Source organism: Lethenteron reissneri, chromosome 51 (assembly GCF_015708825.2).
Source record: "Lethenteron reissneri isolate LAM-NWPU_2019-01 chromosome 51, ASM1570882v1, whole genome shotgun sequence".
Taxonomy (NCBI): Eukaryota; Metazoa; Chordata; class Hyperoartia; order Petromyzontiformes; family Petromyzontidae; genus Lethenteron; species Lethenteron reissneri.
This window is the reverse complement of record NC_083829.1, coordinates 8,461,649-8,475,696: the sequence shown is the minus strand read 5'-3', so window position 1 is coordinate 8,475,696 and position 14,048 is coordinate 8,461,649. Positions and strand designations below refer to the sequence as shown.

The following is a 14,048-nucleotide window of genomic DNA, read 5'->3' as shown; positions in this document are numbered from 1 at the left end:
ACCCACAGACTCACATAGTGACCCATAGACTCACATAGAGACCCATACACTCACATAGAGACCCATAGACTCGAATAGAGACCCACAGATTGGCATAGAAACCCATAGACTGACACATAGACTGACATACATACCCATACTCACATAGAGACCCAAGACCCGCACAGAGACCCATAGACTCACATAGTGACCCATAAACTCACATAGAGACACATAGACGTACATAGAGACCCATATACTCACATAGCGACCCATAGACTTACACATACACTCGCATAGAGACCCATAGACCCACATAGAAACCCATAGACTGACAGACACATAGACTCACATGGAGACCCATAGACTCAAATAGAGACCCATAGACTCACATATTGACACATAGACTTATATAGAGACCCATATACTCACATAGAGACCCATAGACTCAGAGAAAGACCCACAGTCTCAGGGTCTTAGGATGCAGTCCCTTTGATGACTCCGCTATGTGATTGCAGACTGTGTTGAATTAGGGGGCAAATAGCAGCGATAGTGATGGCTTTGTTTAAAAGCAAATGCGCCTCCAAAAGAGTAATGAGATGAACACGAACAAGTTATAAAATACTTTATGCGAGTGCCTATATCTACAGTGTATCTGCGCGTGTACCGGTGTGTGATGTATGTGTGTGGGAGCAGTAGTGTACATGCACTCCTCTACTTACGAACATTAGACTTACAACTTTCAGAGATACGAACAAACCTGGTACGTATGTCCAGTTGCATGTTCAGACCGAGAGTCGTAAGTTCAACCGCCGCGCAATAGATGGCAGTGGTGGCATAGACATCTGCAGGACATTAAGAACCGGTGGCATCTCCGTCTACAGGAGAGTATACAACTTTTAAAGCCATTCCCCGTGTTTAGTGTGCACGCCGTACAACGTGTTTGGAATCAAAAGGAGTAAAGTTGAACTTATGAACAGATCGACTTGTGAACAGACCACTGGAAACGAACTCGAAGTAGAGGAGTCCCTGTAGCGGTTAGCGCACTGCGCTATGAACCCAGCGACCTGGGTTAGAGTCCCGCCCACGGTCAACATCAGTGATATCTGAACCAGTCCTGGGCCTCCCCTAGGTTGACTCAGCCTTCAATGAGTACCTGGTGCAGTACTTATTTCGATGCGCAATCAAGTTGAAGGTGGCTGATCGTGGTTTCTGGCCACACCACCTCAGCATAGGTGCGCCGTGCCAGCCTTCATAGGTGCTCGCTAACAGCACAGTCTGTGTAGACTACACGAGGGATCTTTCCATTTGTCGATAATGTGTGTGTGTACTAATTGTGCATATGTCTGTGTGGTTTGTGTTTATGTTTATATTAGGGATTGGTTCAGCCCAAATTCGGATTTTTTGTATTGTATTTTTTTAATGTAATTTTAGATGTTAGCAGCTTTCTTTGCTCACGTACAGAATGCGATAATTTCAAACTGTCTATATGTTAATAATCACTGTCATTTCATAACGTGAAGTTCCATCAGCAAAACAATAATGCGCAAGCTCTTGAATGGTAACAATTAAACCAAAAGTGGAGTGGCGTCACGCAGCCAATATTTGGAATGGATAGAAATGCACGTGACACCAGGGAAGTGATGTCACTTCCGGTGACGTCACGTTTTCCATAAATTCCAAAAACTCAACATTTTGTTACGCCCTAAATCTCGTATCTAGGCCATATTTTAGAAATTTTCGGATTAATCCGAAAATGGGGACCATGTTCCGAGTGTATATATAAATGTGCACGCGCGTGTGTGTGTTTGTGTGTGCTTGCCTTTTCCAGCAGGCAGCCGTGTATGTAACATCATTCCCCATTGGGATGTATTGGGTTTCCAAGTCCAAACTACCATGACATTTTCATTCCATCCTTGAACATTTTTGTCACCTCTCGATCCAATAACACACCTTTCCAAAAAAATGTCTTCCTATATAATTCCACCTGACCACATACGATCGCGTCTGTTAGCATTCTAATACTATTTCACGTTATTACAATTCCTTTTTTCATCATAAAATTCAATTGCATCCCAATTTCAGGCCATACAATCTTAATAAATTCCATAAAAAGTCAAAATCATTCCCATCCAAATTGCATGATGTTCGAATGAGATCCCATATCATGAAATCGCATCTCATCCGTCACAATTCCATAAACCCCAATACATTCCACTGCGTCCCATAGTCGCAATTCGAATCTCACCTAATTGAATTTCATGAAATCCCATCCGATAAAATATCACGAAATATTACTCCATCCCAAGGAATCCCATTGCATCCCATAAAATATCATTCCATCCCAATTTTATCCCATGCAATCCCACAAATTCCCATTGTTTCTCGTAAAATTTCACTCCAATCCCAGAATAATTAAATGTTATGAAACCTCATGCCATAATATCCCATTAAATCCCAATTTCATCCCATACAATCTTATTAAACCCAATTGCATCCCATTAAATCTAATCGCAATTCCAGTTTCATCCCACAATGTCACGAGCTATCATCCCAATCCGTTCCGATCCCACTGTGTGGGTCCTGCCAATTCTTCCCTAGAAGGTGGTCCCCGTGGGTATGCGTGGCAGACAAGTGTAGGCTTCAGGTGCGTCGCTCAGGTTGATGGGGTTCCCGTCGAGCCGGACGTCCTCAAGGGCTTTACGGAAATAGCTCAGCTCCTTGGGCTTGCAGAATGTGTCCTCTCGAATCTGCTGGATGTTGTTGTTCTGCAGGAGAAAGGGGGTAGGGGATAGATTTAAAAGGCTGTACATTAAATTTCCAGTTTGTTATATTAGTGAAATTAATTTTACCCTCCGCAATTTTGTATTCCAAAGTAGTGCTTGCTAGTATCAGTGACACGTACTCACGAGACAGAAATGTCCACCCGGATCTCTCACAGAGCAGTGCATATGGTGCGTGCTCGAGAAGAGCTCACGAGAACCGGTATCACGGGTGCAACTTCTGAAATCACGTCAAGTTACATGTGACACTGGTCCGCCAAAGTTGGTGGCAGTGCATTGCCCCGGAAGATTACGTCACAAGACTACCTATGAGGTCACGCCAATGAGGCCTCGTAGTTTACATTAGGGGCACACTTTTTTTGCATGCTCTGCAACAGTTCAACTATTTGTTTTATAACAGTGTATGTTCGCTGTAGAGGAAAACTAAATAGCAACGATAAATGTACATGGAACATGTGTTTGTCGCATATGAGACTAAAAAATATAAATTCTCAGAGCTGGACTTTAGTCAAATTAGAATTTGTAATTTAATGGGGTTGTAGTTGTGCAGTCATTGGTAGCAACCCGGTTTAATAATGAGCAGCTGAAATCTGAAATCAAAGGCAAAATTACATCTCGCATTCATCTTCAAATCAGTTCCTGAAGAAGCTTCCAGCACGTGGAGCGAAACATCGGACATCATGCCAAACAGTACGCGGTGCGACCAGAACACACATCGGAGAGATAGACAGCACAATCGCAAAACCTGGTTGTACTTGTGACTGTGTGTGTGTGTGTCTTTCCCAGAGAGCGACAGTGTAGCATTTAGCACGCTGCCAGTTCGATTCCCGCTCAAGGCCAACAACAGTGAGGATTATCTGAGCCGGGTCCCGGGCTTCCCTTAGGTCGACTCAGCCTCAAATGAGTACCTAGTGTGGTGTGTAAACATTGCTACTAGGGATACAATGGGGGCCGGGCGTGGTGCTGACCACCCACCCCCTCGTATGTCGTGCCAGTCTTTATAGGTGCGCGCTAACAGCACTTGCCCCAATAGTATGTTGAGGCTATATTGGTGGGGGGGGGGATCTTTGTCTTTGTGTACCCCAGTTGTGGCACGGTGGTCACCTGTAGGTGTAGCACACGCAGGCTGTCGGGAAGAGGCACGGGGATGAAGTCGAGCTGATTGTCCGACAGGTAGAGGTATTCGAGCTGCTTCATCTTCTGTTGTGAGACCAAAAAACATCGAGAGGCATGAACGCTTTCCGGCGAACGAACGGGAAGGAAATCACCACACGAGCTAAACGAATGAACCATTTGAACAATCTTTATTTGAAGCTTTCGTGACTGCACGAATCCATACTCTTTGGTTCATTCGATAAAGTCACGTAGTTATAAAATGAACAAGGCGACAACCAAAAAAATTTTTCAAACAATAAATCAGAACAAATCGTTCAACGAACAAATTTCATCGTCAAACGAGCCGATCACTGCGTCGATCGAACGAACGAGCGAGTTACCTCGAACATGTCCGCCGCCACGCCCTTGCTGGTCACGTGGTTCTGACGTGCGTCGAGGCGCCGAGTGGCGGGCGGCAGCTCCGGTAGGGCGACCAACTCGTTCCCCGCCAGCAGCACCTCCTCAAGCGCGGGCAGCTGGGCAAGAGCGCCAGCCTCCACGGACGTGAGGCCGTTACTCGAGAGGTCGACGCGTTTCAGCTGGGCTGGAAGGCGCAGGGGAGCAAAGGAGGGGAAATTGGCGGAGGAGGGCGCTTGTGTAATGTGAGGATATATCCGGGTCGCTGACGGATCACAACTCGTCACGATGATTGGCTCTGCCGGTCCTGGTCCATAGCCAATGGGGGGAAGCCTAGGGGCGTGGCCCTGACGTAATGGGAAGGTGACATCTGTAAATAGAGGATTGGTTCTGCTGGCTTTAGCCACAGCCAATGGGGAGACGAGTCGTCAGGGGCGTGGTCCCGGGAGCCTACGATGGAGTCTGGAAGATTCCATAGAGGCTAACCAGGATTGGTGGAAAGGTACCACGTGACCCGGGTATTAAATAGGGGTGGAGACGAGCTATGTAGCTCTTTTTACACGCTTTTATTTAACTCACTTCGTCTGTTGTATCCTCAAAAAAGAAATCTTGTAACTCAATTTTTACACACTTCCAAATGTGCTATCGACTGTAAACTTAGTATAGCTGTGTCATACTGATGACAATACTATATTCTATCATTAAAAATTAAAAATACATATTTTTAACAATATTTTTAACGGCTCTAATTGTCCACGCTCAACTGACGTTGCCTGTAAATCACCACGGTCCCTTACGTCACGGAAAGCCTCGGGGAGCCACGCCCAGGGGCGGGGGATGTGGAAGGAGGGGAGGGGCGATGTGGGAAGGGGGCAGGGGGAGGGGCAGCTCGGACAGTACATTTCATTAAAGCGTGTTGTTTTTTAAAAAGTGTTTTTTAATATTTTATATTTCTGAAGCGACCCGACTATCGCAAATAATAGCCAAATAATCTACTAAACGTCTGATGTCGATTCTAAAGGTGAGAGGGGGGGACCGAAAGACTTGAAGAAAAATCCACGCGACTACAGGGAGAGAGACCGCAAATTACAAATATACAGCAGCAGGCGTCAGGATCGGGATCGGGATCGAACCCACGACCTCCTGTATACCAGGCGAGGTAGTTAACATTTTCCCACCGCAGTTGCATGCTAAAAAAATGAAACCAGATGTCTTTTCTGACCTTCGTGGAAAAGTAGGCCAGGGTTGGCAAACAAATTAAGAAGAACGGCCATTTTTTTAGCAAATTCAGTCAAAAAAACTCAATATTTCAAGAGCCGCATTGCACCGTGTGGTGAATATGAGACGGTGACCATTAATACGTCACGAAGCAGTCCTTAAAGAGCCACAGCATGCGGCTCGGGAACCGCAGATTGCCGACCCCTGACCAAGGAGGATTCTCGGCAGCTCCCTCGAGTGCATTTGTCTCCGGCTCCTCCGGTTCATTTCTATGCATTTAGAATCAACATCACGTGTTTACAGTATTTGGCTGCTATACATTAAGCCACGTTCATTGAGCTATCATTTGTAAAATCCAGATCGCTTCTGAAAAAAAGAACTATATAGCTCAGTGGAGCCTTACCTGGTTAAAAATAAAATGTTTAGCTAAAACAAATATATAGAGTTTGAGTTTTGAACTGTGAACCTGGGTTGCTGGGGTTGTGATTTGCACCACATTCAGGTGGCGCCGCACTCTCCCCCACGTGTCCTCTGGCACGGCGACCAATACGGTGCAGCTGCCCGTCGCAGGGTGGCCCTACCGTAGCCGGTGAGGTCTTTCTTGCGCAGCGTGCGGATCTTGTTGAAGCGTGCGTAGAGGTAGACGGTGTCCTTGGGCAGCGGCGGCACGCTGTCCAACTCCAGGTCGTCGCAGTAGACCGAGCCGTGCACGCACGAGCACAGCAGGCACGTGGGCATGTCTGGTGGCGCGGACACCACAGAAGGGTGTCAACAAGCACGCGGCTTCGTTTGTTTGTGTTAATGTTGTTTAGCGATGCACTTGTTCGCTCAACAACAACAACGACGACGATGACGCCAACAAAACTGTCGCTGCTGCGGTACCTGGCCGTGCAGACGCCGCTTTTCCACCGCTCGCGAGCACGTGACGCAACAGGGCCCGTGGCCCCGTGACGTCACAGGCAGCTCATTAGTTTCTACATCATTAGACCTCCTTTGCCAGTACCAAAATATAATAATAGGGTGGTCTAATGATGTGGATGCTCTCATTACTTTGATAGTGCATTGTCTTTGAGCTGTACGCCTTTTGGCGTCCTCTGGTCGAGCACCAATTGGGTCGAGGCTCGAAAGAAAGCCGTCCCTTGGTGTGGACCAATCAGTTTCAAGGGCAATGCCAATATATTATCATAGTGTGTTTTTGTTTGCATTTTGACCGCAAGTACCGTGGTTAATGCAGACATGAATCCTTCTAAAAAGGTTTCAGTTTTGGTGCCAGAAAAAAGGCGAAAAACACCCATTATTATGATTAGCTCATGAGTTGACTGTGACGTCACGGCGCCCATTGCTCTCCCTCGATGAGCCCCCGCTCCCCAGAGGTTGCAAACGGGTTTTGATTCCTTACCCGTACCCGTACCCTACCCGATACCCGGCTACCCGTACCCGGCCGGGTATTGGGTAGGGTACGGGTATTGGGTACCCGGTTGCGACCTCTGGGATGAAGCCATGTTGCAGGCGCGGGTGGGTTGATTCTAGGAACTTGAATTGTGAGAAGAGACAAGACGTTGGGAAATGAGTGACAAACGATTACTCACCAGTGATTCACGGCCTACCCGTACCCGTACCCGGCCGCACCAGGGTCGCAAACGGTTACCCGTACCCGTACCCGGCCGGGTAGCCGGGTATCGGGTAGGGTACGGGTATCGGGTACCCGATTGCGACCTCTGGGATGAAGCCATGTTGCAGGCGCGGGTGGGTTGATTCTAGGAACTTAAATTGTGAGAAGAGACACAAGACGTTGGGAAATGAGTGACAAACGGTGACTCACCAGTGACTCAGGGCCTACCCGTACCCGGCCGCACCAGGGTCGCAAACGGCTACCCGTACCCGTACCCGCCCGGGTATGGGTAGCCAGGTATCGGGTAGGGTACGGGTATCGGGTACCCGGTTGCGACCCCTGCCACTCCCCCCCCCCCCCCCCCCCGGTAGCGTCGTGACGTCGCACCTTGGGGTAGCACCTGGCGGCCCAGGTCCGTGGCGGCGCCTCCGGGGGGGGTGCCGGGCACCGCGGGGGCCCCCGTGCGGGTCCCGCTGCGGTGGGGGCTCTCCCCGAGGCTGCTGTCGTCCTCCCCTGAGCCGTCCTCGCCGCCCTCGAAGGGGGCGGCGCGCGTGTCGCTGTACGTGGTGTCGTACACGCTCGGCACGTCCGTCGAGCCGCCCGACGGGCCCTGCGTCTCCTCCGTCTCGTAGGTGTACGGGGTCTCCTCCGCCTCGTGCGTTTCTTCCGTCTCGTAGGTGTACGGGGTTTCTTCGGTGTGGTGTGTTTCTTCAGTCTCGTGTGTATCTTCAGTTACGTGCGTTTCTTCAGTTTCGTGCGTTTCCTCTGTCTCATAGGTGTAAGGGGTCTCCTCCGTCTCGTGCGTTTCTTCCGTCTCGTAGGTGTACGGGGTTTCTTCGGTGTGGTGTGTTTCTTCAGTCTCGTGTGTTTCTTCAGTTTTGTGCGTTTCTTCAGTTTCGTGCGTTTCCTCCGTCTCGTAGGTGTACGGGGTTTCCTCCGTCTCGTGTGTTTCTTCCGTCTGGTGTGTTTCTTCAGTCTCGTGTGTTTCTTCGGTTTCGTAGGTGTAAGGGGTTTCTTCGGTGTGGTGTGTCTCTTCGGTTTCGTGTGTTTCCTCCGTCTCGTCGGTGTAAGGGGTCTCCTCCGTCTCGTGCGTCTCTTCGGTCTCGTCGGTGTACGGGATTTCTTCAGTCTCGTGCGTTTCGTCAGTCTCGTCGGTGTACGTAGTTTCTTCAGTCTCGTGTGTTTCGTCAGTCTCGTCGGTGTACGTAGTTTCTTCAGTCTCGTGCGTTTCGTCAGTCTCGTCGGTGTACGTAGTTTCTTCAGTCTCGTGTGTTTCGTCAGTCTCGTCGGTGTATGGGGTTTCTTCAGTCTCGTGCGTTTCGTCAGTCTCGTCGGTGTACGGGGTTTCTTCAGTCTCGTGCGTTTCGTCAGTCTCGTCGGTGTACGGGGTTTCTTCAGTCTCGTGTGTTTCGTCAGTCTCGTCGGTGTACGGGGTTTCTTCAGTTTCGTGCGTCTCTTCGGTCTCATATGAGTAAGGGGTTTGTTCAGTCTCATGTGGCTCTTCCGTCTCGTGTGTTTCTTCAGTCGCAGAGGAGTATGGGGTTTCTTCTGCCTCGTGTGTTTCTTCCGTCTCAAATGAGTAAGGGGTTTCTTCTGCCTCGTGGGTTTCTTCAGTCTCGTGCGTTTCATGTGCATCTGACGTTTCTTGATTTTCATGTGCTTCTTCTGCCAAGTAGGTCTCGTCCGTGTCTGGAGTTGCATGAATTTCTTCGGTTTGATGTATTTCAATCTCGTAACTGTCCGGTGATTCTTCTTCTGCATGCGAGACCGATGGCTCGTGTGTTTCTTCTGCCTCGTGTGAAACGGAAGATTCTTCAGGCACTTGCGTTTCTTCAGTCTCGTAAGTGTCTGGCGTTTCTTCAGTCTCGTGTACTTCTTCTGGCTCATGCGTTTCTTCTGCCCCATACAGGACTGAAGAATCTTCGGTCAATTGCGTTTCTTCAGTCTCGTAAGTGTCTGGTGTTTCTTCTGCCTCGTATGTTAGTGGCGCTTCTTCAGTCTCGTACGTGTCTGACGTTTCTTCAGCCAGTTGCGTTTCTTCAGTCTCGTACGTGTCTGGTGTTTCTTCAGTCTCGTACGTGTCTGGTGTTTCTTCAGTCTTGTAAGTGTCCGGTGTTTCTTCAGTCTCGTACGTGTCTGGTGTTTCTTCAGTCTTGTAAGTGTCCGGTGTTTCTTCAGGAACTTGCGTTTCTTCAGTCTTGTAAGTGTCCGGTGTTTCTTCAGGAACTTGCGTTTCTTCAGTCTTGTAAGTGTCCAGTGTTTCTTCAGTCTCGTACGTGTCTGGTGTTTCTTCAGTCTTGTAAGTGTCCGGTGTTTCTTCAGTCTCGTACGTGTCTGGTGTTTCTTCAGTCTTGTAAGTGTCCGGTGTTTCTTCAGGAACTTGCGTTTCTTCAGTCTTGTAAGTGTCCGGTGTTTCTTCAGGAACTTGCGTTTCTTCAGCCTCGTAAGTATCTGATGCTTCTTCAGTCTCGTAAGTGTCTGACGTTTCTTCGGCCAGTTGTGTTTCTTCAGTCTCATACGTGTCTGGTGTTTCTTCAGCCAGTTGTGTTTCTTCAGTCTCATACGTGTCTGGTGTTTCTTCAGCCAATTGCGTTTCTTCAGTCTCATACGTGTCTGGTGTTTCTTCAGGCACTTGAGTTTCTTCAGTCTCATACGTGTCTGGTGTTTCTTCTGCCTCGTATGTTAGTGGCGTTTCTTCAGTCTCGTAAATGTCGACCTCATCAGAGTTGGTTCCCTGCAGCATACGCACACACGTACAAAGACAAAGATCCCCCGTGTAGCCTTAACAGACTGTTGGGGCAAGTGCCGTTTGCAAGTAGCACCTACGAAGGCCGGAACGGCACACGAGAGGGTGGGTGGCCAGCACCACGCCCGGCCGCCTTTGTCTCCCCAGTGGCGACGTTTACACACCGCACCAGGTACTCATTTGAGGCTGAGTCGACCTAGGGGAGGCCCAGGACCGGTCCAAAATTCCAACTCGGGTTGCCAGGTTCGTAGCGGCCGCCATGGACAAGGCGATGGTGAGCAGAGCCCCTGGAAGTGCGATCGTAGGGGGTCGCAGCCTCGGATTCCATCTCGATGTCTAAGTTCTTAAATCTCTCCCACCATCTCTGCACAGAACCCATCAGCGCGGTTTGATTCACATCAGTGAGTCGATCGGCTGCTCAGGTAGGGTGTGGGGGGGGAAACACAATCAACGTGTGGAGTTCACCCATCTCTGCTTCCAAGAGTTCTGGCCAGCGTGGGAAGAGTAGACCAAGCACCCCCAATTGATTCTAGATTTGAAGCTTTCGTGACTGCAAGGAATTCATACTCTTAGGTTTTTTCGGTAAAGAGACGTAGGTAAAAATAAAGAAAATAAATAAATAATAATTTTTCATTACTTGTAATAGAAATAAAATAATAAATCACGACCGTCACAGCTGAATTTACTGTATTATCACAGTAAATTCAGCTGTGACGGTTCCACCTGATGACGGAGACTTGTGTTGCCTCCGAAACGTCGTGATTTAATATTTTATTTCTATTATTACTTCAATTATTATTTATTTCTTATTATTTATTTTTTTCCTTCGTGACTTTACCGAAAAAAACTAAGAGTATCACACTTAATTTGGAGCTTTCGTGACTGCAGGAATTACTCTTTGGTTCTTTCGGTAAAGTCACGTATAAAGAGAAAATAATAAATTAAATACTAGCATGCGACGTTTCGATTGCAACACAAGCAATCATCATCAGGTATAACTGAAATAGAAACACAAATCTAGTATACTTAGAAATTTTATGTAATACAACAGAGAGTCGGTGTTGACTGTTATGTTATCCGACTCTCTGTTGTATTACATTACATCTCTAAGTATACTAGATTTGTGTTTCTATTTCATTTATACCTGATGATGATTGCTTGTGTTGCAATCGAAACGTCGTATGCTAGTATTTAATTTATTATTTTCTCTTTCTACGTGACTTTACCGAAAGAACCAAAACCTAAGAGTATCACCCCCAATCACGCATCACCGCCATTGGCCACTGGTCCCCGACTCTCCGAACCGGTAACCGATTGTGACGCTTCAACGATGAGAGTTCAACCACCCCGATGAAACTCGGAGAGCTGCGTGGAGTTCAAAAGAACGATCCCTGAGTTTGTCTTCCACGAAGCTCATGGTCCATCCTGAACCGCAATCACGGCACAAGCCGTGGCACAGAGGTCGCAAACGGGTTTTGATTCCTTACCTGTACCCGTACCCGGCCGCACCAGGGTCGTAAACGGGTACCCGTACCCGGTCGTACCCGTACCCTACCCGTACCCGGCCGGGTACGGGAAGGGTACGGGTATCGGGTACCTGATTGCGACCTCTGGGATGAAGCCATGTTGCAGGCGTGGGTGGGTTGATTCTAGGAACTTGAATTGTGAGAAGAGACAAGACGTTGGGAAATTAGTGACAAACGGTGACTCACCAGTGACTCACGGTCTACCCGTACCCGGCCACACCAGGGTCGCAAACGGGTACCCGTACCGGGCCCGGGTATCGGGTAGGGTATGGGTATCGGGTACCCGGTTGCGACCTCTGCCGTGGCATGCACAAATGGAAACATCTCCAGTAGCAGTGGTGCGATTGTGGTCATCCAGAACAGAGACCGGGGTGCAACGGTATCACGAAGCGATGAACCCGATCCAAAAATACGAAGGAGACATCGCAGCGATGCATTACACCGCTACTCCTCACACGGATATCTGGCCTGACCACCTGAATTCAAGAGCCGAATGGCTCACAGGGCTATACCTAATAAATGAACTTGAAAAAACTTGAACTTGAATGTGATATTGTACTCGTTGCTCTGCATCTACAACAGCCATATGAAAGAATAAAACCTAAAACATTTTTTTACGATTTTTATTTTACCAGCTAAAGCCCCATTAACTATATTGCTTTTTTTCGGAAGCGACCCGCCACAAATAATAGATGCATGAAGTGGCTTGTCGTGGGGAAATGTTTAGCAACCGAACACTCTAAATGGGTGATGTTGATTCTAAATGTGGAGGGGAAAACCGGAGGCCCCGGAGAAAAATCCACGCGACCACCGGGAGAGAGACACGCAAACTCCAAATATACAGCAGCAGGCGTCAGGGTTGGGAACGAATCCACAATCTCCTGCAAACCAGGAGAGATAGTTAACATCTCGCCACCGTGATGATGATGAGAGAGAGACACGCAAACTCCAAATACACAGAAGCAGGCGTCAGGGTCGGGATCGAACCCACGACATCCTGCAAATCAGGCGAGGTAATCAACATCTCACCACCGCGTGTGAAAACGGTTACCGGTTACCCTCGTGTAACAGCCCCGGTGTGAGTGGAGGAACTTACTTGTGGGAGAGTGATCTCCAGACCCAGGTCGTCCTCGTAGCTCGCAGTGCCAACGTCTATGTCCCCCTCGCGTTCGAGGGGAGCCGCCACCACCACCATCACCGGCGCCATCGCCACCATCGCCACCACCACCACCATTGCCATCACCGCCGCGGACTGTGGTCCCATCTTCGCCGTGTGTTGAGCTGCGTCGTCGGAGAGGACTGAGAGAGGGGGGGGGGGGTGGTGGAGATGGGTGAAGGTAAAGTCAGAGTCAGTGATTTAAAGGAGGTGGCCATCAAAATGTGATCATGTTCTATGGAAGAGTTTCAGTCGGATTCACATTTAAAATGCCACGTAAATATTTTTTGTCTGTTTTTACGGAACAAAAAAATGTGTTTGTTTCTTGTGGCGAGTCGAGTTATCCTGAGTCAAATTATCATGCATTCTCTATATAATTTACCTAAGATAATGTTCGTTTTAATATCGAGTAATTGTTTAATCTAGAGGCTCTCTAACATGTGTCCAGGTGTCCGACGTTCCGCTCCACGTGCCCGTGAGGGAGCTTCCTCGTGAACCGAAACGACCCGTGAATTCAAAAGCTCCTTCTCCAGCACGTGGTGCGAAACGTCGGACTTGTTGGAAACAGCCCGCTAGCAGCACAACGCATTGGTATGAAATCCTGCTGGGGTGAACCATCGATCGATCGAACGATCAAAAGCCTCGAGTGAGCGAACCAACTTTTTTTTTTAAATAAACACGTAAATATATATATATACCGGGGAAATTATTTGAAGATAAGCGAGATGAGGTCCCCTCTAAAAAAGCCGTGCGGTGCCCACTGTTGCCGTGGCGCCCTTCAAAAGCCGTCGCGCTTCCCAACGTCCCTTTTATCGCCGCCCGATCACCCCCCCCCCTCTCCCCCCTCCTCTCTCTCCTCCTCGCATAATTTTAATAACGAAATGAAATAATAATGAGTCGAGCGAGATCTCACGGGCACACTCCCCGTCTCACACTCCCCCTCCTCCTTCTCCTCGTCGTCGTGTCGCGAGGCCTTCAAACCACCTCGCGCGTGAGTGCCACCACGCTCGCTGGCGCCGCGGGCGGGCGCGCGAGCGCGCGGATCCGCACAAAGCGGCCTCTGTGTCCAGCTGTGGTCGCCGCTGCTGCTGCTGCTGCTGCTGCTACAGCTGCTGTAGCTGCGATGACCACGATGATGAGCTGGAGAGGGGTGATGATGATGATGAGCTGGAGAGAGGTGATGATGATGAAGATGATGAGCTGAAGTGGTGATGATGATGATGATGAGCTGGAGAGGGGTGATGATGATGATGAGCTGGAGAGGGGTGATGATGATGATGATGGTAAGGAAGATGATGATGAGCTGGAAAGGTGATGATGATGAGGACGATGAGCTGGAGAGGTAACGATGATGATCATCCGGAGAGAGGTGGTGATGATGATGAGCTGGAGAGGAGTGATGATGATGATGAGGATGATGAGCTGGAGAGGGGTGATGATGATGATGATAAACTGGAGAAAGGTGAGGATGATGAGGATGATGATGATGAGGAAGATGATGATGAGCTGGAAAGGT

General features: G+C 48.8%; 1 protein-coding gene across 1 annotated transcript; it reads right to left on the bottom strand.

Moving 5' to 3' along the window:
• Nucleotides 1-494: 494 nt before the first annotated feature.
• Nucleotides 495-13,297, bottom strand: LOC133355626 (paternally-expressed gene 3 protein-like). The gene is made up of 7 exons (XM_061572994.1): nucleotides 13,231-13,297; nucleotides 12,473-12,675; nucleotides 7,492-9,838; nucleotides 6,074-6,232; nucleotides 4,259-4,461; nucleotides 3,867-3,962; nucleotides 495-2,747 (listed from the first exon to the last, which is right to left on the bottom strand). The coding sequence occupies exons 2-7, from the start codon at nucleotides 12,638-12,640 to the stop codon at nucleotides 2,577-2,579; spliced, it is 3,144 nt and encodes a 1,047-aa protein (XP_061428978.1). The 5' UTR covers nucleotides 12,641-12,675; nucleotides 13,231-13,297; the 3' UTR covers nucleotides 495-2,576.
• Nucleotides 13,298-14,048: the final 751 nt, after the last annotated feature.